The following is a 27,064-nucleotide window of genomic DNA, read 5'->3' as shown; positions in this document are numbered from 1 at the left end:
TCCACCAGAAGAGCCGGCCTTCCTCCGGGCCCGCGAGAACCGCGAGAAAGTATCTCGATTTGAAGTAACATCCACGCTTGCGTTTCCTTTTGCGGATATAGCATCAATAATCCAAAAACTCTGACGGTTGGTCTCCGCGGGATTCGAAGCAACACCTGCTGGGTTGCCGTTTTTGGCGCTTTATAAGTGCCCGACAATGTACGGAATGTTCCGAGTCCGGCCGACTTTTGAGCCCGAACAACCAACCAAATTCGAATGGGCAGGGTAACTGGATCTTGTTCCAAACCAACATACATTTCTGTTGTACCAATTCAGGCGCGCAAGTTCTGCGTTGCATTCCTTCATCAAAATTCAAGCAATGGTAGCAGTCAAACATCATCTGCAGGATGTGCACAGCTTCAGCAATGCGTGCTAAATTGAGCATCTTCCTATTTGCTCACCAAAATGTATCGCTACGTTTCGTGGGGCAAGGACCTGGTAACTGAGGCAACTATGTGGTAAATACAGTGAGCGGCCTACCTCTTTTTGGTTTGTGGTCATTGGGTCACGAAAAGGATGAACATCGCAAGTGCCTGACTCTCCATTTTACAAGGGTAAATTCGGACATTTACTAAACGCCAATACCGCACCGGCGCTCTGGTGGTTTGCCATGTGACACAAATAAGTACCTAGTCTAGTCTAGTATACTGATTGATATACGCATCACAAATGGCCTTTGTTTCGGACACAATTGGAAGCTTGTCTAGCTGCTTCGAGGCATTCAGGACAGGATATTCCCCTGCACCGATAATTTTGTTTATGCTTACCTTTTTCTTATATCAGCCTAGCTACTTGATTGATGAACTTGCGCCATACGGGAAGAGCTTGGGCCGTGCACATGGCCGTAACATCCTAATATAGATGTGTATACTGCGCAATATCACGCACCCCACCAGCACGCCGATGGTGACCGGATCCGACGGTACCGAATATGCTGACAGTTACTACTTGGATATGCATACCTCTGCACTCTGCCGCAATTACGCCATAGGCTCTGCAACCTAACAAGGCTGATTGGTACTATGCCTTCTCAATAGCTTATTAGACAATATAAACTTTTCTATAAAGGTGCCTTGCGGAGTACAGAGTAGGCGATTATGCCATTGCTTTTTCTTTTTTTCTTTTTTTTTTCTCGATGAGGAGAATGACGCCTCAGACACGGCAAGTCTTCTTTTGTGCCTCACTCACATATTTTGGCAACCAAGTGTCGACCAGGGACTCACGTGTAATGATGTATTATAGGTTTACACCACGGATTTCCAGTGGGTTTCTAGCCCGGAAATAAGGCCAAGACAGCGTCATACCTACAGTTGAGGTACTCAATGCCTCCCAGTATTGCACGTGTACTGTATGTCTCTAACCCAACATAGACTAGCTCTAGGTAATTTAGTAGGTTGACGACCTAGGTAGGTACGTACCTAGTCGCCTTATCAGCATTACAGTTTGAACCCTGAATACTTGAGAGAGAGCAAAAAAACCCTGCCAAGTACCGGTAAAGGTAAGGTCAGGAGTGCATGATGCCCAGGCCGACCTCAACGGCGGTTGGGCGGCTGCACCACTTAACCCAAAAAAAGTGGCTAAATGCAGTGGGGGTGGGTCTTGACCTAGCCTGGGCGATCTGTTACATCATCTGGGACCCTCGAGAGTCCAAGGCTTCCATTTTACAAGCTTACCGCCTTACGGAGTTACCTATCCAAAGTCCCCGATTTGAAGGATTGTTTCGACACTACTGTGCGGCGCAAATGCTCACCTCTAACATGACGTCTTTAGGAACCCTGTAAACTCGCAGCCGTTTTGAGTTGGCTACCTGGTTGCTGGCAAGGCTGGGAATGAGTATATGGCAGGTGTGGTAGGTATGATAGGTATGATAGGTATTAGTTACAGAGAATTGTCATCATGCAAATATGTGAGAGCTTTCTCAATTGCCCACGTTTGCTGTTTCATTGCCGAGCATGAAAATAAGACTTGTTCCTGATCACCACGATAGCGCAAGCTTTCTTGTTGAGAATTAGAATCGAGTCTAGCCAAAGTGCCTAGCATTTCTTTCAAGGGTAAAAATGTACAAAAGGCAGGCAGCTAATGTGAGGTAGGCATATGATTATCGGATATGCTAGTGCTTTTAGTGCTTCTAGTGTCGCTAGTCCGGGAATTACTCCCCGTCAAGCCACGAATTGCCCTTTTCCGCTAATGTTTCGACCCTGATGGTGGGGTCTGGACCTGGTGGGGACGTTGAGATGTGCAGTGATCAACGCGCTGGGCGGCTGTCATCAAATCTTGGACAAGATGATGGAAAACCCTTGACGCACGCGGTGTGGTTGCTGAAAGAAAATAAGACAGAGAGAAAAGTTCGATTACTAGGTAGGTCAGGTAGGTAAGGTAGGTACAGCTACGAACCATGCGACGTCATCTGCCAAGCACCTTTACAGCTTTCAGCTACCAAGTTTTCGACCCGCCATTCAATTAAAGCACCTATCCTTTTTCGTTTCATCCAGAGCCATACCCGCCCTCATCGGGCATGAAAAACAGGGCATGATCCCTGGCACCGCACGATTGGGAAGTCAAGGGAAGGCGGGAGAGACCCTGCGTAAACGACCGAACCTTGGGCGGATGTGAAAAAAGGTCCCCACCCAAGCCACCTCAAGGTCGTAGTAAAGAAACAACAAGAGGGTATGTGCGCGTAGAATGCATAGTATGAATGTACCTAGGTTAGGTAATTCGTTGGAGTGGGTGGGTGTTTGAACAAGCTCGGGGCAGTTTTCGTCATACTGCAGCCAGGGGTTTTTTTTTCTCTCTCTCCAAAGCTCAAGGTGGGTTGTTTCCCCAGCTTGCCAACCTTCGGCGACCAAGCTATTAAAAGCCTCTTTCCCACGCGCACGTTCATAACCTGTCAGCTCGTCCCTCGTCCCAAGTCTCACCGAAAAATCCCAACACCCAAGGCAGCCCTTTACAGAGTTGACAAGACAGTTCCCTGCGCGCCGTCGCAAAACAACCCGTCGTTCTTGAGCAACCAAAAACAACCTTTTCTAACAACCAAACAACGAGACGGAAAACTGAGCATCGCACAACCGCCGCCATGTTTTTCGCAGTGTTTTTCGCCTTTTGGCGCATTATGCAGATCATAACTTTGGTGAGTTTCCCCAAACCTAAATTGGCACTTGTGTCCGCTCAGCGCCTTTGCGACAAAACACTAACCGCCAAATCAAGATCATCATTGTCGGTCTGCTGTCGTGGTTCGTCAACGGCTACGTCAACAACAACCTCCTCACGCCCAACTTCATCCTGATCTTGTTCATCGTCTCGGTTATTGCGCTCGCCTGGTCAATCTTTACCCTCTTCAGCTACCACCGCAGCAGCACAAACGCGCAATTCGTCGGCATAGTCGACCTGCTCTTTGTCGGCGCCTTCATCGCCGGCGTCTACTTCCTAGGGTTCATCGCCAGGGCCGACTGCTCGAGCATCAGCACCAATGAGTACTACAGGTTTGGCCTGGGCGACTGGGTGGCCGTCGAGGGCCGTGGCTTCGCCATCCGCACCGACAAGCCCTGCGCCATGCTCAAGGCCAGCTTCGCGTTTGGCATCATGAACTGCATCTTCTTCCTCGTCACGGCGGTCCTGGCCTTTATGCACGGCGGCCGCATGAGCCGCAAGGAGGACAAGTACCACAGCCACCGTCACTCGCACCGCAGGCACTCGAGCCGCGGCCACAGCCGTCACAGCCACCACAGCAGGAGGAGCTCCCACTCGCGCCGCACCACCTACGTCTAAGGTGGTGTGAGGGAGGAGTCGTGTTCCCACATGGCACGTGGGCGCCGGATAGATTCATTACACAAGTGACTGTCCGGTTTACCTGACTGTTTATATATGGGTGGGCTCTTTGCGGGCGCAGTGGGATTTTGAGTCGATACCAACTCCAATTTAGGCTGTTGTGGAGAAAAATCAGGTTTCTTTTTAATGTTGGATTTACGCAGCAAGCGGATGGATTTACGGGTATCGAGCCTGTTGGGAGGTGGGATATACATGTTTTCTTTGTATTTTTTTTCATGAGTGTTATGAGAATGATGTTAAAATACCAATAATATACTCATCTTGTACATTTCCCCTGCCATATCAAATGCGATGGAAATTTTAATTAAATTGAAATCATTTCACTAATATTTGAGTTGGTCCACAATGGGAAGGAGCGCGCAACATCAAGGTAACCAAACCTAGCAAGCTTACATAGGGGAAGCAGGCTAATAAACAGTTTAAAATGCGTCACGTGTCGTAAGTTTCGTCTTTGGAATGCGCGTCGTCTCACCGGTAAGCGCAGCCATAGCTAAGGTATGCTCAGTTAATACGGCCAAGGTGCCGACAAGCACCTGTTTTCAAACAAAGCTGCACTATACATTGAACAAAATGCCAGGTCCAACGAGAACCAGACTGGCATGCGACCGTTGCCACTCGCAAAAGCTGCGGTGCCCCAAAGTAGCGGGAAGTGCAGTGTGCACCCGCTGCTCGAGGATGAAGGCCTCTTGCGTGTTCAGTCCAATCGGCACAGCGACTGCAAACGCATCGGTGTCCCGACCCCTGCGCCAAGCCGCGACTGACATGTCAGTCCCGGCTGAGTTCTCAGCGCCCCTGTACGGGCTGGAAAACAGCGGTGAGCCATGGCACGTCGACTCGTTCGGGAGTGGGCTGGACCAGCAGGATCCAATGCATGGTTTCGAGTGGTTTTCTGTAGACGGCGGGCTCGACACCGCCGTGCCACCTCCAGACTCTACAAGCGCTGGCAATGGCCAGTCCACTCGGGAGTCGGACACGACTCCGGCGACGTCGGTCGAGGCAGAAGTGTCAAGACCGGGACACCGACTGGCGGATTTACAAATGACCCTCGATGCAATACTCGCAAAGCTACCCACTCCTGCTGCATACCACGTCCAAAAGGACGGGCCGCTGTCCGAATACCTCGCCGACTTTGGCACGAGGTACCTGGAGGACGGCTTCCTGGAAAACATCTTCACGTCGCTGCAGAGCCTGATCGACCTGTACCCGGAGGCAACCGCCGCGATAGCGGCCCCGACCGCCGTGGCCGCCGACGAGGGCCCCGACCCCTGCGAGACGGTCAACTGCCTGCACGAGGTCCCACTGCCCGCGGAGCTGACGGTGCTCGAGGAGCAGCTGGTGGGCCAGCCGGAGCCCGTGGACGGTGCGCTGGGCGGACAGCTCGTCGCGTGCCACGTGCGGCTGCTCGACGTGGTGGACCGGCTCAGCAGGAGCGTCTTCATGTGCGTGCGGCTCGAGGCCGTGATGCCTCCCGGTGGCAAGCCAAAGTTTCACCTGCCGGACCTGACGGTCGGCAGCTTCAAGCCGCCCGACCACTCGGCCGCGCTGATGCAAAAGGTGCTGCTCAAGAACCTGCTGGACAAGCTGCTGTTCGTCTCGAGGGGGCTCCGGGCGGCTCTGGACGGGGTCGATGCTGGGAACTCGGCTGCGCGTGAGGCGTCGCTGTCGTTGCCGGTCTTGTTGCTGCAGGTTGAGAGCGTCACCAAGAGGCATGAGCGCACTCTGGACCGCTTCAACTCGCTGTTGACTTATGTGGTCGGGCTGGGGTTTACAGGTTGACATTCGCATCGCAGTATTCACCTCCGTTCACACGCAGAGCATTCTGTCGGACTCTTGGTAGAGTTTTCGTATTAATCATGCAGGTAAATTCAGACTAGACTGTCATATCTTGGACGCTCAATCCATCGCTCACAAAGCCAAAGCCAACCAGGCAGTTTGAGCTTTTCTCAGCTCAAGTACACGACGAGCGCCTCGGCGGCGCCCACACTCAACGTCACCTGGCCGCCCTTGACGTCGGCCGACTCAAACTTCTCGTCGCCCGCAGCGACGCAGGTCACGTTTGCCCAAGTCTGGCCTCCGAAGGAAATCTCGGAGCTCGAGTCCGCCCTCGTCATGGGGCTGGCCGCCGTCAGCCTCTTGGCGCGGATCGTGCGGTCCGAAAGCCCCGTCAGGGTGAAGCTCTCGGTCGGTCGGTCCCCGGAAGTGTAAAAGTTGGAGTTGTACAGCAGCACGCGCATTGGCTTGCCGTCTTGGTCGAAGCTGGCGTAAGCCGCGAACGGTGAGCTGCCGTCATCGAGGGCGGCGATACTGGCGCTGTGAGCCGTTTTGAAAGGTTCGCTTGTCAGTTCCCTCGCTCCTTTTGTGTATCATAAGTTTGGACATCAAAACAAGGGGAAACCACTCACGCTTTGCTCAGGAATGCCGTGGCGGCGGTTGCCCCATAATAAGGGGCACCCATGGTGGATCTCCCAAACTGGCAGCTATATATCGCAGCGTCTCGTTAGAGCAAAGCCTCGGATGCAAGGAGGCACTTGGGCGTTGATTATCGGCTGGGATATGTCGATAAAACTTACTATTGGCAGTTGCCCACTGTGCCCTGGTGGAAATAGACGTTGGAAATGTTGGAGGAGAGCGCTCGCAGGGCATAGTCCATGGTCCACAGAGCGGCGCCGAATGTTGGCGAAACGCCAGCTGCGCCACCGCCGGAAACTGCAGACGGAATCAAAATTGTCAGTCTTGGAGTGTCGATTTGATCGTCACGCAAGCACTCTACAACATACCAGAGTTGGTCTCCCCGAAAACGTACGGCTTGCCGATGGCAAGGGCCGCTGCGACATCGGCATCGAAGCCGTGGATGTTGGTCACGGTCCGCGCGTGGTTCATCAGGTCGGGCACCTTGCCGCCGGGGTAGTTGTGGTGAGCGTAGCGCTGCATGTACTGCTCGGCGGTCTTGTTCCCCGTGGCGAAGAGCGTGGCGGCGCCCCACTGTGGCGGCGACGCGTTGGAGTTTCCGGCCTGGATGATGTCCGTCTGGCCGATGGCGCTGCCGACGGCACCCGCCCACTGGTCCTGGCTCAGGGCGTCGATCTTCTCGTTCCACTGGGGCAGGGCGATCGGCTGCGGGTCGTTGGGGTAGTACTCTGGCTCGTTGCCCAGCTCGATGGCCTTCAGGTTCCCCTTGTTGCCGCCCATCTTGGCGACGACCGTCTTGGCGGCCGCGATGGTGTTTTGCAGGTCGTTGCGGCCCCGGTTCAGACCCATCACCACGCTGCCGCCGTATTTGGCGGCCAGGTCCACGAGCGACGGCCCAAAGGTCAGGTTCTTGGGCGCGTCGGCCGGCTGGGCGACCGAGTAGGTGACGTAGGCCTTGGAGTCGGGATCAAAGGTGGCGCGGTCCTGCGTCGTGCCGCCCACGCGGATCGGGGGCCACACGCCCGTCAGGTCCTTCCAGTTGGAGAGGCACTGCTGGGTTGCGGTCACGTTGGTAAAGTACGAAGGGAAGGCAAAGAACTCAAAGCTGGCAGTCGTCCGGGGGGTCGCTACGCGTTAGTTATTCCTTGGCTGGGAACGAGCTGGAAATGGATGCCACAGACTTACGAAAAGCCTATGGGCGCGCTGTTCAACGTTGCGTATTGTAGCCCCCCTGTGCCAACCGCCGACGGGACCGCGAACGTCGCTCCCTGGGTGTGCTGCGCCAATGCGCTTAGCAGCACGGCGGCTTGGACACGCATTGTGTTTGACTTTGATGAAAGTTGGACTGTAAGAGAGTGTCGAGTCAAAAGTCGCATGAGAACAAAGTTTGTATAAAACAAATAAAATGAATGGAAGCGACTATGGTCAGATGCAAAAGATCACAAAGGCGAAGTTAAAGAAAGTGGTAGACCAAAGTCAAACGCGACACAAAAGAAGGTGAGGGTTGAAAAGAGAGAAGGGCAGGAATAGCGACACAGTACCCTGGAGAAAGGGTAGGGTGACTTTATAGTCAATCCGACACGATGGGGGGGGAGCTATACAAAGTAAAAAAAAAAACCCCAAGTCATTATAGGCAGCCAACTGATCATCCCAATAGGAGGGATGAACAAGCCCCCGAGTACCAGGCGAAAGGCTGTCGTCTGATGATTGAGAAATAGAACATACAAGCTTCCTTTCCAGGGATCGACGCTGCACCCGGCAGTTTTGGAAGCAGGGTGATCGGATGGGAGAGGGCGCGGGGATGGGCCTTGCTTTGACTGCTCGCGAGTCAACAAGCCTGAAGGGGGGAGAGTTGTAGTCTGCGGAATACCATTGTCATGAAATGTCGTCGCGCCGGCCAGATGAGGAAGGTGTCGGGAGACATGTCGGCGGACCAAATAATTCGAGAAGATTCACAGTTTACGTGGACAAGGTTATCATGCAGCTCGAACAAGGTCTTCTGTTTCTGTTCCTGAACTAAAAACTGCCATGTAACGCAATGATGAAGGGCAAGGGCAGGCGAATAAGTAGCTTACTAGGTGGGAGGGGGGCTGAGATGCTATATTCTATTTAGGTGTTGAAACTCAGTTCTAAATGACAGCTTGTAACACGAACCAGTGGGTTCCTTGGCACAAAACTGACCAAGTGGTATTGTATTTGCTGACGACGATGATACAATTGCGTACCTAGATTTTACTAATGTGAATTGTTCATATGTAGGTAGGTAGGTAGGTATTTATTAGTCTAGATCCATCGGAAAGGTACCTATACAAGTATCAACCTACGCTCAAGGTAGGTTCTGCAGCTAGCCAACAGCCTCGGAGAATTGCAACGTAACCATAAAATGGTTAAAATTATCGTGACACAAAATGAATCGAAATGCCCAGCGTACTGCCATGTGGCTGGGCTAGGCACCTGTTAAATTGATTTTCCGACGCCGATCAAATCTCAGAAAATAAAGCGCATCCTCGTCAGATGCAGGGATAAACCTGAATATGGGGGCTCGGAAAATGTGAACCATTGTCTTCCCATCCCATCTATCATCCCAGGACGAATGGAATGGTCTAGACTCGGGCCCAGATTAGCATAACGAAAGCTCTGAGCGATAAACCTTCAAAAGCCTTACTGGGCGATTGAACCTGTTATAGTCTTTGGCGTGGAAAAAAAGGGGCTAAACTGTTGGCAAAAAAAAACCCCCCAAAAAAATATGAAAGCCATATGGCAATTCTAGGTTTCAAGGTGAATCTTGGTATTCAGATACTCTAACAAAAGCCAGCGCCCCCTCTCACAAAGACAGTACAATCACCAGCCGAGTGTCAAATCAAGCCCCTAGCTGTCCTTGACCTTGTGCTCGATGCCGGTATCAGACCCCGCCTCCCCGCCCGACGCCACCACCTGCGACACGCCTCCCCTCTCTGCCGCCTTGCCCGACGGCGGGTGAGCATCACCGCGCTCCGAGAGGTCAGCAGCAGACGACGACGACGCCGCCCCGCCGCGGAGCTGCTGCTGCGCCGCGTCGTCGGCCTCGTCCACCACCTCGTCCGGCAGCAGCAGGTTGAAGACGACGCAGATGAAGGCGGCGACGGCGAAGCCCGTCTCCATGATGAGCTCGATGGCGTTGAGGAAGCCCTGGAGCGACCCGTTGTCGGTCGGGCCAAAGACGCTGTGGAAGTAGGTCGGCACCAGAGTCGCGCCGTAGCCCAGGGCCAGGCCCGCGGTCAGGATGAAGCGGTTGCGGCGGTTGAAGGGCACGCCCTTGGTGATGATGGCGATGCCCGACACGGCGACCGAGGAGAAGAGGAACGTGGCTAGAGGAGAAACGGGGGGGTGTCAGTTTCGGGCAAACGCTTTTTACGAGTGGGTAAGAAACTCACTCATGCCGCCCAAGACGGGAGCGGGGATCGCGACGAGGGCCGCGGCGAATTTGGCAAAGACGCCCATGATTATAAGAAAGAGACTATAACATGACGAGCTAGATGTTAGCGGGGTCTCCCAGGATTTGATCACGTATAAAATAGTCTTAAAGGGGTAACGCCTACCAGCAAAAGTATCCCGCCTTCCGGTTCGCACAACGCGTCAGGGCAATGACACCATTGTTCTGAGCATAGGTGGTCATGGGAGTGATGGTCATCAAGGCCGCACTTGTTGCAAAACAAATACAACAGTTAGTAAACTGCGATTTCCCAATCCTTTATCCTCTTCAAACCACAAGAGGGGGGAAAAAAAGACTCACAAAATACTGTTGACACCGTCAGCCAGCACGCCTCCCTGGATACGGCTCTCGTACATCCTGCCCTCAACCTCGAGACGGCTCACGTCGCAGGTGGCCGTGATGTCTCCAATGGTCTCACACATGCAAATCAGCACGACCGCCATCATGGGCAGGACGAGCGGCGGGTAGACCTGCAGCTTGAAGGTCTGGACCCAGATGAAGGACACGGCGGGCGCGCTGTTGATGCCCGAGTTGTCAAAGTAGCCAGTCGCCGCGGCGATGATGCAGCCGACGGCCAGGCCGATGACGATGGCTGCCGACTGCATCAGGGGTGCGCCGAAGCGCTCGCACAGGAAGATGGTCATGTAGACGGAGAAGCCGAGTCCTTTTGGGGAGACGAGTTCCTGGTTAGAAAAAGTGGAATAGACTCGGGTGGACTTTCTTGGAAGTTGTGGGCGTCAGTCTTGAGCTGCGTGAGACTTACCGAGATACTCTGCACTTCCCCAGGGGAGAGCGTGAGGTGCGTTGATGTTGGGACAACTGGCGAAAAAGGGAGTTGGGTCTGCGTTGCTACAAGGACCTGTCCCACCTGCCCAGTTGGTGAAGCCCGATCTCACGAGCGAGCTGTGAAAAGAGTCGTGCGCTGGTTAGCCCATAGCCCCTGAACCTCTAAACCCCCCAAAGAGCCGCGCGTGTACTGAAGAATACAACAGAGAGAGAGAAATAAAAAAAAGACTTACATTCCGATAAGCATCACCGTCGGCCCGGTGACAATGGGAGGAAAGATGCGCAGCACGACCTTGGGCGGCAAGAAAGACAGCAAGATCTCAAACAGAGCACACACGGCCGCGGTGCCCAAGAGAGCGCCGTAGGCATCGGGACACGGCAGCGGGGTGCCGTCTGGGCCGGACGGGCAGAAACCGCTGGCGTACATTTGCTTGATGCCGCCGGTGGCCACGGGGATGACGGCAAAGGAGCAGCCGACGACGGAGATGAGACCGGTGCCGAGATAGTAGGGGGTCTTGAAGAGGTGAAAGCGCGTGATCTGGACGGTGGACAGGATGCCGGCGACGATCATGACGGACGAGACCAGGTACTGCTGCGTGGCCGGCGGGAGGTTGGCGCCCCCGGTGCCCGAGAGGAGCAGCGGCACCGTTATCAGTCCGGCAAGCATGGCCAGCGCGTGCTGGAAGCCGAGCAGCATGGCCAGGAACACGGGCATGCGGTCGTTGAGGCCGAAGAACGGAGCCGCCGACCGCGGCGTCTTCATGAACGGCAGCTTTGGCGTAAACAGGTACTTGTAGTCGTAGTTCCCGACGAGGCCGTCGCGCGTCGTCAGTGACCTCTTGACTCGCCTCGCATAGTCGCCCATTGTGCGCCGTTGTGGCGCCGAGACCGGCATGGCCTCTGCCGGTAGCTCGCGAGTCTCTTCCATGGCTTTGTGTTTTTGGACAATCTATATGTGCTTCGACTGTCAAGGCCAAACGTGGGCGAGATGTGAGTAAGGTACAGGCAGGGCTGGTACCTAGGCAACTTATATATGGAGATATGAAAGAAACGATTTAAGAAAAGAAGACCAGACGTGGAGAGGGAAGAGACAGTGAATGGTCCTGGGGATACGTCCCTTTTTTTTCTTTTTTTTTTCTCTTTTTTATTTCTTCTTTAAGCTTACTAGTCCTACCAAACCTATCCCCGTTATTCGGCCTGGACGGTCAGGTCCGGGGTACGTCGCTATCTTCGGACGAAGCGACAGGTACCAGACAGTTATCAATCTCTATCACCCCCGCTCACACTCTGCCCTAGGTTGCATTGCAGATTCTTTCGCTGAGAAAAACGACAAGTGTTGCCACCTTGATCGAAAAAAAAAGACCCCGAACTGCATGTACTTTGTTGTCGAGCGGCAAACAATGAGCCAAGTGTTGTCTCGATCTCGAGGGAGAAAAACCATACTTTAATATGAGTATTTTCCCCCCCTAGGTCTACCCGTAGATTGAACACATGTTCAAGCCAAAGATTCAGCAACCAGCCGCCTTGGCGCTAAACATTACAGGGACGCGATTGCTTTTCCCGCCTTTGCTTCTCTTGCCGTCTGTTTCTTCCTTCTCCCCGTAAGCTGCCTACCAAAAAGAGAAAATTCAGCGCCAGCCGTAGTCCATGTGACATTGACATCAAATTCTTTTGTGTCAACCATCCACAAACATCACATCAATCGGGTTCGGATCAGCGCTTATCTCCCCGCAACCCTCCAGCCCAGTGATACCGTGATAGCGCGGCCAAGCGGGCTGGAGGGGATGGGGGCCTATAGGAGGGCCCTTCTATCGCCTCACCCACCCTGCAAAAGTCGGCTGATACCCACACTTGCTTGACTTGTTCAGGTGTAGGAGGCTGGGAGTGCTATCTATCTTCCCCACGTAACCGCCGCGCACCGTAGGCTTGGTAGGAGCTGGTTCTAGCCTAGCTCGAGCTTGGGGGCTGCATTCTCCAATCGATTCGCTAGAGGTTGGCAAGTGAAAATTTTTATTGCAGGCGGCCACAATCATTTGCAATTGCATCTACCGGTACGATAAATCTGGGGCTGAAAAAGCGCGCCCCCCCTCATAGCCGATAGAGTGAAAATTCCGACGAGAATCAGATGTGATGCATCGCCTGCCGTGCTACGCAATACACATCACACGTCCATCACACTCGGCGAACTCTTACACCACTTGTTGCCGCCATTGGCGAGCTTTTAGCACTGGGACCGTTAAAACTCTCCCGTCATGTGTTCCAATCGGCGGATAAAAGCCTGCCGTCATACGGTCCCAACTCCGATCAATGATCCAACAATAATCGATTTCTAACAAAAAAAAAAAAAAAAAAAAAAAACAGAGCTGACTTGATGGCAATCTGTAACGCTACCTCGGAAAAGCAAAGCCGATGGTTTTTTATGGGCTGCAGCAGGTTTTCAGCCGCCAAGCCGCTTCGATGCGGGCGCTGCCGACCTGTTAGTCTGGACCCCCCATGCTACTTACTGCAGCTCGCAGGCAATATTTTGTCGTTTGCATGCGACAACATGCGGTTTTACTGCAGAGCATCACTTCGCTCCCAACGGGCCATTATATCCAGACCGGAGAGAACGTGCGCACGAGCCCAATATAACATTTACATCTGGGGTACGCCGATCTACTGCATATGCTAGAACTAGTCGTTTATTATGTGTCACTTGTTTTCTTGTTGGGTGATGTGCATTGTCGAAGCGACACTAAGAGCGCAGACAAAGAAAGCGGGAGTGAACTCGATTCTTAGTTACGGCTACGCAGGCAACATAGGGTGACCAGAACTCAGGTTTGACCCGGCGCCAATATTTCGTCCAACTCTGACAGATAAAATCGCGAAGCGATTGTGAGTAAAATTGAGACATGCATATCCAAGCAACCGGAATTGTAAGGAGTTTGTGTGATTTCCATCCGTGATATGCCCAAATACTAAACCCGCTAAAGACAGCTAAAATACTCTAGAACTTGGCTGGGTTGCGGGTTGCATCTGGGATGCTTACCCGATGGAAAGTCGGCGATTACTTTTCTCTCTCTCTCTCTTATAAAAGAGAAAAAGAGACACCAGTAAGACCTAACTACTGACGTACCACATAAATACATTCTCATCCAGCCAACCAGGGTGGATAATTGGTTTGTGTGACTACGCACCTACTAGGTACTAGGTAGCCAGTGAATGGACAAGGCAATGTGGTAACGAGAGTCTATCACAACAACAGGTGCGTATGTATACGCAGTCTGTCTTCCTACTGTTTGTAACAGGAACATGAATTGTCTAGGTACTCGCTTAGGATACACATGCAAGACATGACAAGGCTCTCGCACACGATATTCACGATTTTGACGCCTCGAATCCAACTGAATCATCTCCAGTTCAACTCCTATTTCCGTCTTTTTTCCTGCACTTGACGCGAATGATGACGGGTCGCATCGACACCTGCAAGCTGCAGCTCTGCATAAATAACTCGGGAGGACCTGCGCTTCATCTGAAATGAGCATTGAATGAGCGTTGTCAAGTGAGTGTCTCCGAGGTCTTTCGGGTAACTGTTACTAAGGGCTATCCCTAATTTGCATGCAGGCTGTCGAGTAACGAATCCATCAACAAACAAAGTGTATATGTGGACATGGTCGAAGAAAGCAAGCCAGACTGATTGTTAAGAAAGAAAAAAAGGAGAAAACACTCAACCCCCTCGACAGGGATTCATTGACATGCAAAAAAAGGCTTGGGCATTTACTTCGTGGGCTTTGCCTTGATGAGCAAGATGAGTTAATCAGTTAAAGCCATGCAGCGCGGCTCAGCCCTGTGGGCATGAACCGACATTTCGTTCGTCCCCACAACTTGTAGAAGGTTGCTGTTTCGAAATCAAGATAAAGGGGTCTTGTATAGGGGGCCTGCGACCAGAGGAAAGCAGTCAAGGGCCAAAAATGTCATGCCAAAATACAGTCACATTTCTCTTTCCAATGAGTCTGCAGGTTCCTTGGACGGCGCTGACAAGCCGAGGGTGCCCTACCTACATGCCTGGCTTTGGCCTGTCATCAATATTACCGGTACATGTCGGCATCCTTTGGAAACGGCTAGACGGCGTCCGTCGCGCCGTCGATCGTTTAGGTTTGCGATTGGTGATCTAAGGACGGGACGATGGTTGGCCCCACTTTCACGACGACCCTTCAAGTTCCCTTGCCGGTCTAGGGGCCCATGACAAAATTACGTCACCGATGAACTGGTGCCATCAACAGCAGTCCCTCCATCTCAAATCGGTGCCTCCCATCTTTTTGTCCTGACGTGACATGCCCCATTTTCTGTAGGGGAAAATTTTTTACTACTTACTGTACCAGTAGTTTGAAGGGTTAAAAAATGTCAGGGGGTCATCTCAACTTGGTAAAATCAGCCACTACGTGCACGCAACCCACGTCATGGCACCGCCTTGGCTAGCCAAGACCACCCAGGACTCGCATAGACAATGCTCCTGAACCGGCAGTCTTGAAGCTCGGCGGAGGGACCCCATACCCTTCCGCGTCATAACTTGTTGTGGGAACCTTGCTTGGTTTTTTGTGTTAGACCACAATTGGCTTTGGGCAAAAGGCAGTGCCGATAAATTGACTCCACTCCCCATTCCCATTGTCAGTGACGGTGATGCCTCATAGCTGCTCCTGAGCCCAACGTAATTCGGGGTAATAACGTCTATATACTAAGACACCTGTCCCAGCCGGACCCAACTCTGCTCTGCTCTTTTTGCATTTAAATACCAACCAACCATTCCATAATAACCCTCCAACCATTTCCCACATTCTGGTAGCTTCGCGAAGCCCAACCAAAGCCGACGTTTACGCTTCAACTCTCTTGAGAAACGATAAACCAGCAACAACCACCACCTTTGCCCACACAAAACAACAAGAAAAAAAAACCCCCCCAACCGCAAAAATGGCCTTCGGACTCATAACAATCCTCCACATCGTGGCGATCGTCTTCGCGTTAATCGAGCTGGGCCTGACCGCCTACGCCGTGAGCGTCTTCTACAACCGCTGGGGCCCCTACGTGGTGAGCCGGTCGCCCGACTCGCTCAACTTCATGGTCTTCAACTCGGTCTGGTCGCTTCTCGTGCTCGCATACCTGGGCCTGACGCCCAAGTACGCCGCCCGCCTGTTCCACAAGCTCGTCGCCCTGGGGCTGCTCGCCCTCACCACCATCTTTTGGTTCGCCGGCTCCATCGCCCTGGCCGCCTACCTCGGCGGGCCATGGAACTGCGGCAGGGACACGCTCTGCGGATCGACCTCGGCCGCTGTGGCTTTTGGCTTCTTTTTGTGGTATGTTTTTTTTTCTTCCTTTGCCCTTGATGAATGTTCATCATTACGCGAAATATATGAATGAGATTAGCTGACAATTGAGAAAACACTTATAGGGCCATCTTTACCGTCCTGCTCGTGCTGGAAGGTCTGGAGTGGAACCGCTCCCGCAACAGCGTCGCCTCCAACCCGCACAAGCCCCACGCTAGCACTACGCCTTACAACGGCGCCTAAATAACGACCCTGTTTTACCCGAAATTTCCTACCTTTAATGATAATTATGTGCAAATGCACATGATAATCCAAGACGGCGGGATAACACCCTATGAAAAGAGAATGACACGAGGTGGTTCGATTATGATGACAGACAATTTGTCACGCTATGACATTTTGTCCATGTTTGTTTTCTTGCTTGGTCTCAATCGTGACCAAATTGTTTTGCTCTTTCAAGTTGGAAATACCCCCTTCCTTTATATTTTGACTCCGTTGTCAGCATCGGCTTGGGTCTGGTGGAGACAGGTTTGGCGTCTATGGTTCTTTCAGGTTAATCTCTCAATCCTAAGTATAATGAAGCATCAAATCGCATAAAATGAAGAATCTGAACGGTTGTTATCATTGCGAGCGTCAAGCCACTCATATATCTGCTTGAAAACCCCCACACCTTGTGAATGTATATATTCGACTCATCAGGGTCGGTGTGAACCGAGCAAGCAAGACATCTCAATTCAGTAGCGCTTTTTCTGGTATTATCGGCGCAAATCTTTCTGGGTGACGGCGTTGCTAGCGAGTTTGTTGGGATGAGGCTGAATGTGTTGCCAAAAAAGAGGTGTCTATGCGATGGTAACATATGCGTGTGCCGTGTGAGGAAGTGGCTATGCCGACCACTCAACTAGACTCAAACAAACATTGACAGATCAATCAGCGGACCAAGTCAGAGTACATTATGTTGGTCAGGTATTCATGCCGTTCATTTCGTTCAAAGTTCCGTCTCGGGTCGACCTGCTCCTGATTTCGTTATAGCATCCAACCTTGAGTTGACTGCACCAAGGTGTTCGAAGTGAGGAGCATCCTCGCCCAGCCCCCAGGCAAAGACGCCGCCGAGGTTTCTGGCGGCAAAAATGGAATCAAACTTTCGCGAGATGGCGCCAGCATCATCGAAACTCCACCATCGGTCCTCCTCTTCGTCCCAATAGTAGAAACCACCCCCGATTTCGTCGTAAACGCCATTTCGCAGAGCCTTCTGGAAAGATGCCTCGACATCTTTGGGAACGGTATCGTGCCAAGAAAAGCCTCCGGTGCGACCAAGATCCCCACCCGTGTCGGGGTCCTCTAGCAGCAGGGTAGGGCAACCGATAGCTTTGCCGGGACCGGAGCACTCTGCGTGACGGGTTTGGAAATATTTGACGTAAAAGGCAAACCCCAAGTTGAGTTGGGACGGCCGGGCTCCACGCGCCATGTATGCGTCGATCGAGTCCAGGCTCAGCTGCACACCCGTGTGGTGCTTGGTGACATTGTCCCGCCGGTTCATCAGATCGTACGTCATGACGTTCAAAAAGTCCAGGTGCCGGAGGATCCTCGGCACGGTTTCGCGCGTGAAGGCGATCAAGTCCCGCTCCAGCCCGGGAACGGCTGCGGAAAGGACCTTGTCGGGCCCAATGGCTGATCTGACCTCCGCAACAAGTAGTGGATAGGCTTCAATCTCCCATTCACGCTGTTTGTTTGGAACCTTCTTGTAGTCTTCCCCGTTCCCGCCCGGGTACTCCCAATCTAGGTCGATTCCATCTGCTCCGGTGGCCTCCACCATGCGGGCGACATTTGCCGCGAAGCGCTTGCGGGACTCGGCGCTGGCGGCTGCCGTCTCGAAGCCGGCGACATCTCCCCAACCGCCAATGGCAATCATTACCTTGGTGCCTGGAAGGAATTGGCGACGAACCGTCTCCACGCTGGTGAACAGTGGCCATTCCTTGCGACTATCTTCGTTGAAGATTGGAGATTGCATGAATGCCAGAGCCACATGTGTGACATGTCTGAGCTCGCTGATGTCAGGCACTACATTGTGCTGGCTACGCGTATGGTTGCAGCGTGCTTTGTATTAGTACCACCGTCTTGTACGGTACCCAGGCACAAACGATATAGCGTCTGTGAAACAGGGATGGCATTCCACAAGAGTGCGGATGAATGCAGTTGCCTACCCGGTGAGATACATGACACAACGTGGGGACTGGTTGACCGGCGTGATTGATATAAGTGAAGTCAAAACTCCACATATAAGGAGGAAGATACCGACGAGACCTGCCATGATGGTGTTTCTTGTGATGGCAGAAAGTAGATTTTGGGCACGGGTTGAGCCTAACTTTGAGCCGGGCTTGAAGTAAACAAAGTAAATAGAGACTTGATGGTCAAAATGTGTTAGGACATCTCAACTTGGGTTAGTGATGAATGAGGCCTGGTTAGATCAGAACCAGCTGAATGAGCGCCTGTGCCAAAATTTTGAAGCTGTAAGTAGACTAAAGACCCCGTTGAGATTTCATCGCAAGGCCAATTTTGTCTATTGATCGCAGGACAGAGAGAATACCAAGAAAAACAAAAACAAAAACAAAACAAAAATGCACTGTGTTTTGATCGTCCAGAGCAAAAGCATCGTGAATCAAGAGTCGTTACGTTGTCTTTCCTTCTCAAGCAGGATAACTGGACCCACTTGGCGTTGCTAGGACCCACAGTAGCTTGACAACCCTGCAAGAAATTTCGCGACATGGAGAAGCTTCATCTTCTACAGCAAACAATTCGCGACAACAATTGCCCGCTCCTGCTCTCTTGTTCTTTCCTTATACTGGATGGTGAAGCAGCAGTCGACCCTCTTTGACACTAGCAACACTGAAGTGGCAATTGAGCATGTTGGAGAACCTCTGCACTCTTCCGCTTTCGGCGGACCTCTTCGCCCAAGCCCTTCACCCAGAAAAGCCACTCCTCACAGTTGGACTGTCCAGTGGCCATGTGCACACTTTCAGCTTGCCACCGGCCAAAAAGGACGGCAAGGGCTTGATCAAGGAGATTTGGTCAACTCGCCGTCACAAGGGAAGCTGTCGGTGTTTAGTCTATGGACATGATGGCAAAGGTACGACCTACCCCCCTCTTCATTCTAAGTGACTCGAGACTGACCAGGCCAACTTTGCGCACAGCGTTGTACTCTGCCGGAACGGACTGCATAGTCAAGCATTTCGACCCAGAGACTGGCAAAGTCAAATCCAAGATCAACATCCCCAAACGCGGCAACCACGACGATCCGCCGGCCATCATGCACGCCCTGACCCCGAAGACCCTTTTGCTCGGCACCGACTCCGGAGCATTATATATTCTGGATCTGCTCAAGGATGGAAGCCTTAGCCCCGAGCCTGTCCGGAAGCACATGCCCCACGACGACTACGTCACCAGCATCACCCCGCTCCCTCCGTCAGCAGAGAGCACCTCTGGCTTTTCGAAGCAGTGGGTCAGCACTGGCGGCAGCACGCTTGCCGTCACGGACGTGCGATCCGGGATCATGGCTCGGAGTGAGGATCAAGAGGATGAGCTGCTGTGCTCGGCCATCATACCCAGCGGACTTGGGCCCAAGAAGATGAGGGGCAACGCCGTCGTGGCGGTCGGTACCGGCTCGGGGGTTTTGACCATGTGGGACCGTGGTTCCTGGGATGATCAGCAAGAACGCATATACGTGGCCGGCGGTCGTGGCAAGAAGGAGCCCGAGAGTCTGGACTGCATAGTTCGTGTGCCTGCCTCTCACGGTAGCGGCACCAAAGTTGCAGTGGGTGTCGGTGACGGCAGCGTCTGCATCGTCGACCTGAGAAGGCGTGAGGTCGAGCTGACTCTCAGGCACGATGAAGTAGAGGGTGTCACTGCTATTGGATTTGACTGCTATGACAGGATGATCAGTGGTGGTGGCAAGGTGGTCAAGGTCTGGGCAGAGGCTGACTCACCAGAGGAGGCTGAGAGCGAGGACGATGACGAAGATGGCTCATCCAAGAAGAGACAACGGGATGACGATGACGACAGCGATGACAGCGACAGTGACGACGATAGTTCGGAAGATGAGAAGCCGGCCAAGTCCAATTCGAAGCGAAGGAAAGGCAAGGGGCCATTGCCTGGCACAATTGCATTCCCAGGCCTTGACTAGCCATCTGCAACAAATTTTGTTATTGGTCTGTAGTGGTTCGACAAGAATGATTTGGACTATCATCTAGATGCCACTTGAACAGCACCCGGCAGCCACATATTCGTCTTCATAGTCCCCAAAACAGGTCTATCGAAGCGCATCAGTCCCAACGGATGGACCGTGTGCATTCCGGTTTCAGTGCGAGGCTAAATGGCCGATCCGAACTCGGCGGATATCAAAGGAGACAGTGGGTGAGTCAGGATTTCAGCCAGGCGAGTTGGATGGAACTTGATGATTCCAAGCTGACCACGAAGGACTCGTATCACTGACATGATCAACTCCTGAAGTTTCCCTGGAGAATCTACTTACAGTAGGGACACACAGCAGCTTTGCTACTAGACCTAGTGCGAGTTCCAAGGCCATCAGCCGGGGACATTAATGTACTGTATCTGCACATACCTTGGCCATATCATCTAAGAAGATTATCAAATTTATCGTTAGCAGGACCTTCGTGCTCTGGAAACTTCCTTCTTTATACAATCTTCGTTTGCCACCTCACCATTTTCTCCCCAAAGCTTCCTTATGGCGATATTTGCTTCTCGAGATTTAAGAACCATCTTTTCCTTGAAAGCTTTGAGGTAGATAGGCAAGCTGCTACGCGCATCTGAATCGGATCCCGTGATCGCCTGGAAACGAAAAAAAAAGAACGGTAGACAATGGAATTGGAGCTGGTAAGATCTGAAGGGAAAAAAGACGACGCTAACATTCTGGAAGTCAAGCTACAGTACATCCGTTCTAATGTTCCGCCAGACCCTTTCCAAGTGGAAATGCGAATCTCATGATAAAGTCCTCTTGATTAACAGATTCAAAACCTCGAGTCTACACGTATAATGCTGGATCTGGGCAGACTGAATATAGTATGGTAATAGTGAACGAATCATCGTTTACCAAAGAAACCAGCTTGTTCTGCAGTCGATAACAGCGTTGAAAACGTTGTTGGGAGCTACCTTACCAATAACACGTAAGAACGGCACGCAGAACGCTTCACAATTGAAGACAAAAAAGGCTGCCAATAAATCACATTTGTTATCAACGATTCAACTCGATCAACTCGATAATTCAAAACCAACTTGTTACATATGTGGCAATTCGTTTACACGTAAAAAAAAATCTAACCCGGCATAACAAAGAGGTTCATCACCACAAAAAACTATACGACAGACCCTTTCCCTGCCCCGCATGCAAAAATAAATAAAAAAAAAGATCACATCATCAACAATGCAATAAAATGGAACAATTATATCGAGAAAATTCACGGCAAACTTAACGCCCCAAAACTGTAGTCTCAGTGCTCAGCCTAGACCCCTTACCAGACACATAGCTTTTCGACCGATTTGATTGGTCGAAAAGATCACGCTCTGAACCGAAGCGATCTTGCCACAGGCTCAATTGCGGAGCTACGGGCTTCAGGGATGAGCCCTGAGACTATATCTACTGCTTGCTCTTTACATATTGAACAGCTGCGCCGATCAGCTCCAAAAACTCGTTCTCGCCAATCCTAAGGTCGGCAAAGTGCCACTTGTCTCGTTTTGTCAGATGCGTGCCTGGTTTATAAAGGATGTTGTTCTCCAATTCTTGATCCAATAATGTTTTGGGCATTCTTTTTCCCATTTGTTTCTTTTCCTCCGCCCCCTCGTTGGCGTAGTTTGTGTTTTCTAGCGCAGCCAGTGAAGATGGGACTGGGACTGCATCTTCTTTCACCGCATCTGCTTTTTGCTTGGCCTTGGCTTCGGCCTCGATTCTTTCCCTATCCAAGTCCTCTTTTGACAAGGTCTCGGCTTTTGCGACAAAGTATTCGTGCCCCAGCATGTACGCGAGATTGCGAAAGCCCTTGTAGCTCATCTTTTCGGGCTGGATCTCGACCACGGCCTTTCCGCCGCCCTCCCATTCACCCTGCAGGAACATGATATGTGTGAGTCCGGCACCATGCGCGCCAACCAATATGTCGGTCTCGCTGCGCACGAGCCGAATTTGCTCGACGAAGGATAATGAGGCAAAGTCAATGGACCGGATCTCAACGTCAGGATGCGCGCGGCGCGTCGCCTCAAGCAGCTTTTCCTGACCCAAAAGCTTACGGGAACCGCGGCGGTCGATAAAAGTCAGTTTTATCTTTTTGTTGGGGCTGGGCGAAAGCGGCATAGTCGGGGGCTCGAATCGCTCAAGGCCAAGATGGTGAAGTACGCGGCGCACGAAGACCTTGAGTAGTGGCGCATCTTTGCAGTCGCGATCATCCCAGTCGTTTTGCCATAGCGGGTTGGCGGCGCCCGCCAGCGGTATAACAACTTCGTACAATTGGCTTGGTGAGAGGGCTAACGTGGTATCAACCGCCAAATCGCCTTTCTTCAGGGCCTCGAGAGCAGCCGAAAGTCGGACGGGCTTGCGTCCTGTAAATAAAGCCCAAAGGTCGTAAAACGGACCGTCCTCGTTGTTGTCCAAAATGATCGTCTGCGTCCTTTTGGCGTCATTTGGCACAGTAAAAAACGCACCGCCGGCCTCGGGGTCGGCACTTAACCGCAACACATCTATCGTGTTTGCCAAAGACCAAATTTCCATGAGCGTGTGCCATGGGTGAGCAGAGCCTTCACGCTTGATTAAAATATTAATGGGTAATGGCCGCTGTCCTTTGGCACTGTTGGCATTATCCCCTAGATTTTCTGATGGTTTGTTTTGAAAATCGACATATCGGTCAACTATTTCCTTTGGTCCCGTTTCGTACCAATAGGCCGGGATTTGGTTAAATGGAACCAATCCGCGCCGTATTTCTTCAGACGTCGGCGGCCTTATGGAACAATCGAATATGGATTTCTCTTTTTCCACGTCAAATATGGCACCCTGAGCAATGCAGAGCGAGTCCGGCTCGCCGTTGCTGCGCGTGTGGCTGTGGAAACAGGTCAAGCGAAAGGACTTTGAACGCTCCCCTGAAGCGGCCTTGCAGTATTCAATCGCATTGTCTCGCAAGTTTTGGAGATAAGCAGGCCCGAAGCGTTGAGTGCAGAATGCGGGCTCTCCTTGGGCAACTGTTGAGTTGTCTGTGTCTCTGCTGTTTGCGAGGTCGAGAATTTTGAGTTCGGGGAGCGTTGGCGGTGGATTGGCAGGGTGCTTCTTGCCCCAGGGGAAACCGTGGAGCGAACCTGACAACCAGGCAGGTGGTGTAATACCAACGTGACGGAAAGAAGAGTTGGCCGAGAGTACGACGACCAACACAATCAAGGTCAGTATGGCCGGGACATGGAATCGCCTCAAACGTAGCGGTACAGATAAAAATCGCAGGGTCATTCTGAGGATTTGCATAGGTTTGTTCATGGTCGTGGTGTCTCAACTCAGCGCAGACGTGTTTGACCTTGGGTAGACGGTGACTGTGAACAAAACAATTGAAGAGTGACAAGCTGACAACATCACCGACCACGGTATTGCTTCCGGTTTAGATACCAACCGTGAACTGTCAAGCTGGTGAGGGTGGGAGTGAATGAATGCGAATGCACCACTGGTATCCTGTAGCGGGTTTCTGCCAAGCGTGACCCTTTTGTGACCACCCTGGCCGGCTTGCCAACCGAATAAAAAATTGAGGCCCCATGATATCAACTCGTCAAGGTGGCACCATAAGAGGAGGGTTAAGTGTAACAGACTCCCTCCCTGGCTGGCCTTACCTCTACGCGCCCTTGGCAATCCCGACAGTACGGTAACGAGATTTCACCACTCCGAATGTGTCGATGGGTGTAAAGTGAGACAACCAACGCCAACAAGGAAAACCGATAACTAGAAATGGGTCAAAAAGGACTTGACAAGTTATTACAAACCAATCCCTGAATGAATATAAAAAGGGCAAAAATATGGTACCGTCACGGACTACCCCCTCCCCCTCCCCTTGACCTTTGACTCCATTGATACCTAGTTACACGTCTGCAAGGCAGCATAAACAACTACGTAACAGTGTAGCACACGCCAAGATGGGAACTTTGCAGATTTTATGCGCGGGCCAAATAAGACGACGGCACCTATTGAGTAAGATACCAAGTATGCAATACGGTACAGCACTCGTTAATCGCCATTCCTCTCTCACCCGTTTCTTTATATCCTCTACGCTATATATACTCCATCGAACAACCGGGTTTAATCCCTGGAAATCCGGTTCATCCATCCATACGACGAAATAGGTATGGCCATTGGCACATAGAAATTCACCCATATATATGTACTTTGCTTACCATACCTAGGTAAACTTGGTATCTTGAGTTGGTGAGTAGATAGATGGTGGGGTTGCCCAGGCATCTACTATTCGTAAATCCTACGGTACGTGCTGTTGGTCTGTTTTGGATGCCGTAGCCGCCTACGTATGGGAGGGAGGGAGGTCGGCCATTTCAGTTCCATGCTCATTTCCATTTTATATCAAGGTGGGCGAGTGTCCGGGCTAAGATAAGCGGCCTGGCGTCGGGTATTGTGAACAAAAGCTACTTCTTCCTCTCAACATGTTTTTGGCATGAGCAAGAACAAGCTAAGAAAAGCGTCTTTCCTGGTCTTGACGGTCCTCGCATCACAAGTCGACAAGTCTTGATATCGTTCGTTTTCTCTACTGTGGACCGGACGGCATGATGATACCAGTACCAGTTCTACTCGACGCTGGTGCTGTCATGGTTGTAACAACCTGACGGCCTAGTTTGGTCATGCTACTTGCAATCATTCTTTTGTTATATACGCTGCCGCAAATAGTCGCAGGGGAATGTGCAGCACGGCCGATCGTGTTACATCTGGGAAATGTGCAGATTTCCAACAGCAAGACAGCTCGTGGCGTCGAAATGGGCATTGGTAACCCTCAACAACGACAAGCGATGCTTCCCCTATGGTGAGTAAAAATATAATTCTTTTGAGTAGGTAGCTGCATGTTGTTGACCACTGGTATAGTGATCAATTACATGGTGCACTCGCTTATTTGGCTAATCGAAATATGCCCCCTTCCCAGGGACCACGACGGCGTTTTAATGTATGGCATCAACGGTTCTTGCGGGGGTGCCTACAATTTTGGGCCGGTCAACTGGACGACAGATGGATGCCCGACCCTTCGAGGCGGGGCCTACGACGGACAAAATTCGAAAACGCGCAAACTCGTGGGCACGGCCGAGGCAAGTCTTTTCCAGACTGAAGCAGCGGATAACAAGGACTGGGGCGATGCGACGCGTTTCCTTGACACCATGACATTAAACTCGAACCTGAGCTTGCCTAGATTCCCCATGCTCGAGGCGACTAGGGATTGGGGCGTCCAGGGCTACACGCCGATGCACGCTTTCGGCCTAGGGTCCAATTCGACGGTCCTCCGGGCACTCAAAGGCTCGGGCAGGATTTCGTCGTTGAGCTGGGCCTTCGCCTGGGGCCGTCCCACCAAGACGGCCGGATCCAAGGGTGGTACAGACGGGTCAGTTGTACTGGGTGGCTATGACAAGGCTAGGATTAAACCCGGGGCCAAAAGGTATACGCAGCCGATTGTTGCCGAGAAGCCGCAGCAGTGCCCGTCGGGTCTGGTCGTTTCCATCAACGACATGGAGCTCAACCTTCCCAACGGCACCAACTTCAGCATTTTCCCCAAGTCCAGATCCAGTGCGATCCAGGCCTGCGTCCAGCCGAACCTTTCCCTGGCTGTGCGCATACCTTATGATCCATATGTCGACAACCTTTTGGGCGCCATGGGCTACACCATCTATGATCTGGACCGTGCCTTTGGGCTCAACTGGAACAATCTCCGCTTTAAAAAGGAGCAGAAACCGTAAGTTGAACACCAGAACCTGTGGACCGGAGCCAGATCCTAATCCTTGTCCTGATCCTGATCCCGATCCTGATCTGAGCTGATATGAGCTGCACAGATATGACGGAGCTATGACCATCAAGCTCGGCAGCGGCATGGTTGCGAGGGTCGAGAATGACCAGCTCGTCGTGCCGCACCAGTCCGTCGACCGCAAGACAGGCGACATAATCGTCAACCGCGTCGAGCCGCCCGAACTGCTCGTTGACTCGATGCAGGACGTCAACGCGAATGATATGGCACAGCTGGGCATGCACTTCGCTGCCGTGGCGTATCTCCTCGTTAATCACGACGCCGGCCAGTTCAGCATGTGGTCGTCGGCCGACATCGCCAAGGATGCCGTGCCAGACCTGGTTGCCACAGACGAGCGCGGGCAGGATCTGAGCGGCGCCGAATTCTGCACCGCCGACAACTCGACAGACAGTTCACCACCGCCGGCCGTGGCTACCGTACCCACCAAGCCGCCACCGGATGGCGAGGAGGCCGGCGACAGCGGCGTCTCGCTGTCTACCGGGGCACTGGTAGGCATCGTCGTCGGCGGAGCCCTTGTTCTTCTAATTGGCCTGGGCGTCATTGGGTGGATCTTTTTGCGGCGGAGAGGGCGGGAAAAGAAAGCTGCCGCCGCCGCCGCAGCTGCACCTTTTCGGGCACAGGAAAGCGAAAACAAGAATTATGCGATGTACCAGCCGTATGGCGGTCCAGCAGTTTGGCCAGGTATCGACGCGGGGACCCGTTTTCCAGCCCAAAAATCCGAACTCATAGATACTTCGTCCATACCGCTCTATGAGGCACCGTCCACGCTGCTTTACGAGGGGCCAGCTGTACAAGCAGGACCCCATCAAGAAAGGCATTATGAGTTATCAGGATGATGCTTTTAGTTCCGATTCCAATTAGCTTATGCTGTGCCACGAACACTGGTAGCGTGGCCTCAAGTCGACTGGCGGGAGGGTCTGACGCCTGGCAGCCCCTGTGGCCTCTGGGCGAGATGGCCTTACCGCCACCTTTATGCCCATGCCAGTAGGCGATGCCTTTAACCAGACTGTTTTATTGACAGTAACAAAGGGATTTTCCCAACAAGCGACGGGCGGAGGTGGATGGCTGGTCGACTTGCCGTGTGCCGGTCCGACACATATTCAGTAATGATAGATGACCGGTTCCGTGCCGACTGTCATTCGCTCGAAAACATGAAACGGTGTATCTATGGCTGGCGCTGACTGTGGCGCCGC

At 52.3% G+C, this 27,064-nt stretch overlaps 9 protein-coding genes across 9 annotated transcripts; 5 read left to right on the top strand and 4 right to left on the bottom strand.

Moving 5' to 3' along the window:
* Positions 1-2,691: 2,691 nt before the first annotated feature.
* MGG_08059 (uncharacterized protein) lies at positions 2,692-4,235 on the top strand. The gene is made up of 2 exons (XM_003714963.1): positions 2,692-3,166; positions 3,244-4,235. Exons 1-2 carry the CDS (start codon positions 3,113-3,115, stop codon positions 3,802-3,804), a joined length of 615 nt encoding a protein of 204 aa, XP_003715011.1. The 5' UTR covers positions 2,692-3,112; the 3' UTR covers positions 3,805-4,235.
* Positions 4,236-4,626: 391 nt separating this feature from the next.
* MGG_08058 (transcription factor ACEII) lies at positions 4,627-5,640 on the top strand (the record flags this gene model as incomplete). Its single annotated transcript, XM_003714962.1, has 1 exon — positions 4,627-5,640. One exon carries the CDS (start codon positions 4,627-4,629, stop codon positions 5,638-5,640), a length of 1,014 nt encoding a protein of 337 aa, XP_003715010.1.
* Positions 5,641-5,807: 167 nt separating this feature from the next.
* Positions 5,808-7,760, bottom strand: MGG_08057 (beta-glucuronidase; the record flags this gene model as incomplete). Its single annotated transcript, XM_003714961.1, has 5 exons — positions 7,459-7,760; positions 6,642-7,378; positions 6,435-6,570; positions 6,267-6,341; positions 5,808-6,174 (listed from the first exon to the last, which is right to left on the bottom strand). The coding sequence occupies exons 1-5, from the start codon at positions 7,647-7,649 to the stop codon at positions 5,808-5,810; spliced, it is 1,506 nt and encodes a 501-aa protein (XP_003715009.1). The 5' UTR covers positions 7,650-7,760.
* A 1,283-nt stretch (positions 7,761-9,043) lies between these two features.
* Positions 9,044-12,250, bottom strand: MGG_08056 (purine permease). The gene is made up of 6 exons (XM_003714960.1): positions 10,765-12,250; positions 10,509-10,648; positions 10,046-10,409; positions 9,852-9,953; positions 9,687-9,769; positions 9,044-9,620 (listed from the first exon to the last, which is right to left on the bottom strand). The coding sequence occupies exons 1-6, from the start codon at positions 11,457-11,459 to the stop codon at positions 9,142-9,144; spliced, it is 1,863 nt and encodes a 620-aa protein (XP_003715008.1). The 5' UTR covers positions 11,460-12,250; the 3' UTR covers positions 9,044-9,141.
* A 2,871-nt stretch (positions 12,251-15,121) lies between these two features.
* Positions 15,122-16,536, top strand: MGG_08055 (uncharacterized protein). Its single transcript, XM_003714959.1, has 2 exons — positions 15,122-15,861; positions 15,957-16,536. Exons 1-2 carry the CDS (start codon positions 15,479-15,481, stop codon positions 16,072-16,074), a joined length of 501 nt encoding a protein of 166 aa, XP_003715007.1. The 5' UTR covers positions 15,122-15,478; the 3' UTR covers positions 16,075-16,536.
* MGG_08054 (chitinase 1) lies at positions 16,315-18,483 on the bottom strand. Its single transcript, XM_003714958.1, has 2 exons — positions 18,033-18,483; positions 16,315-17,903 (listed from the first exon to the last, which is right to left on the bottom strand). The coding sequence occupies exons 1-2, from the start codon at positions 18,137-18,139 to the stop codon at positions 16,817-16,819; spliced, it is 1,194 nt and encodes a 397-aa protein (XP_003715006.1). The 5' UTR covers positions 18,140-18,483; the 3' UTR covers positions 16,315-16,816.
* A 125-nt stretch (positions 18,484-18,608) lies between these two features.
* MGG_08053 (WD repeat-containing protein JIP5) lies at positions 18,609-20,523 on the top strand. The gene is made up of 3 exons (XM_003714957.1): positions 18,609-18,955; positions 19,020-20,238; positions 20,335-20,523. Exons 1-2 carry the CDS (start codon positions 18,733-18,735, stop codon positions 20,006-20,008), a joined length of 1,212 nt encoding a protein of 403 aa, XP_003715005.1. The 5' UTR covers positions 18,609-18,732; the 3' UTR covers positions 20,009-20,238; positions 20,335-20,523.
* Positions 20,524-21,199: 676 nt separating this feature from the next.
* MGG_08052 (uncharacterized protein) lies at positions 21,200-23,631 on the bottom strand. Its single transcript, XM_003714956.1, has one exon. It carries the CDS (start codon positions 23,348-23,350, stop codon positions 21,479-21,481), a length of 1,872 nt encoding a protein of 623 aa, XP_003715004.1. The 5' UTR covers positions 23,351-23,631; the 3' UTR covers positions 21,200-21,478.
* Positions 23,632-24,215: 584 nt separating this feature from the next.
* Positions 24,216-26,978, top strand: MGG_08051 (uncharacterized protein; the record flags this gene model as incomplete). Its single annotated transcript, XM_003714955.1, has 6 exons — positions 24,216-24,337; positions 24,439-24,887; positions 25,005-25,802; positions 25,900-26,659; positions 26,760-26,786; positions 26,901-26,978. The coding sequence occupies exons 2-6, from the start codon at positions 24,709-24,711 to the stop codon at positions 26,976-26,978; spliced, it is 1,842 nt and encodes a 613-aa protein (XP_003715003.1). The 5' UTR covers positions 24,216-24,337; positions 24,439-24,708.
* Positions 26,979-27,064: the final 86 nt, after the last annotated feature.

This window comes from Pyricularia oryzae, chromosome 2 (assembly GCF_000002495.2).
Source record: "Pyricularia oryzae 70-15 chromosome 2, whole genome shotgun sequence".
NCBI classification, from domain to species: domain Eukaryota; kingdom Fungi; phylum Ascomycota; class Sordariomycetes; order Magnaporthales; family Pyriculariaceae; genus Pyricularia; species Pyricularia oryzae.
The sequence above is the reverse complement of the archived record's forward strand: the minus strand, read 5'-3'. Positions and strand labels throughout refer to the sequence as shown.

Coding starts and splice junctions, on each gene's coding strand:
- MGG_08059 (XM_003714963.1), top strand. CDS start 3,113: ATGTTTTTCGCAGTGTTTTTCGCCTTTTGGCGCATTATGCAGATCATA. Junction 3,167..3,243: donor TTATGCAGATCATAACTTTG/GTGAGTTTCCCC, acceptor CGCCAAATCAAG/ATCATCATTGTCGGTCTGCT.
- MGG_08056 (XM_003714960.1), bottom strand. CDS start 11,459: ATGGAAGAGACTCGCGAGCTACCGGCAGAGGCCATGCCGGTCTCGGCG. Junction 10,410..10,508: donor GGGAAGTGCAGAGTATCTCG/GTAAGTCTCACG, acceptor TCTCCCCAAAAG/GACTCGGCTTCTCCGTCTAC. Junction 9,621..9,686: donor TCCCGTCTTGGGCGGCATGA/GTGAGTTTCTTA, acceptor TTTCTCCTCTAG/CCACGTTCCTCTTCTCCTCG.
- MGG_08055 (XM_003714959.1), top strand. CDS start 15,479: ATGGCCTTCGGACTCATAACAATCCTCCACATCGTGGCGATCGTCTTC. Junction 15,862..15,956: donor GCTTTTGGCTTCTTTTTGTG/GTATGTTTTTTT, acceptor AAACACTTATAG/GGCCATCTTTACCGTCCTGC.
- MGG_08054 (XM_003714958.1), bottom strand. CDS start 18,139: ATGGCAGGTCTCGTCGGTATCTTCCTCCTTATATGTGGAGTTTTGACT. Junction 17,904..18,032: donor TGTGTCATGTATCTCACCGG/GTAGGCAACTGC, acceptor CCATACGCGTAG/CCAGCACAATGTAGTGCCTG.
- MGG_08053 (XM_003714957.1), top strand. CDS start 18,733: ATGTTGGAGAACCTCTGCACTCTTCCGCTTTCGGCGGACCTCTTCGCC. Junction 18,956..19,019: donor CTATGGACATGATGGCAAAG/GTACGACCTACC, acceptor CTTTGCGCACAG/CGTTGTACTCTGCCGGAACG.
- MGG_08052 (XM_003714956.1), bottom strand. CDS start 23,350: ATGAACAAACCTATGCAAATCCTCAGAATGACCCTGCGATTTTTATCT.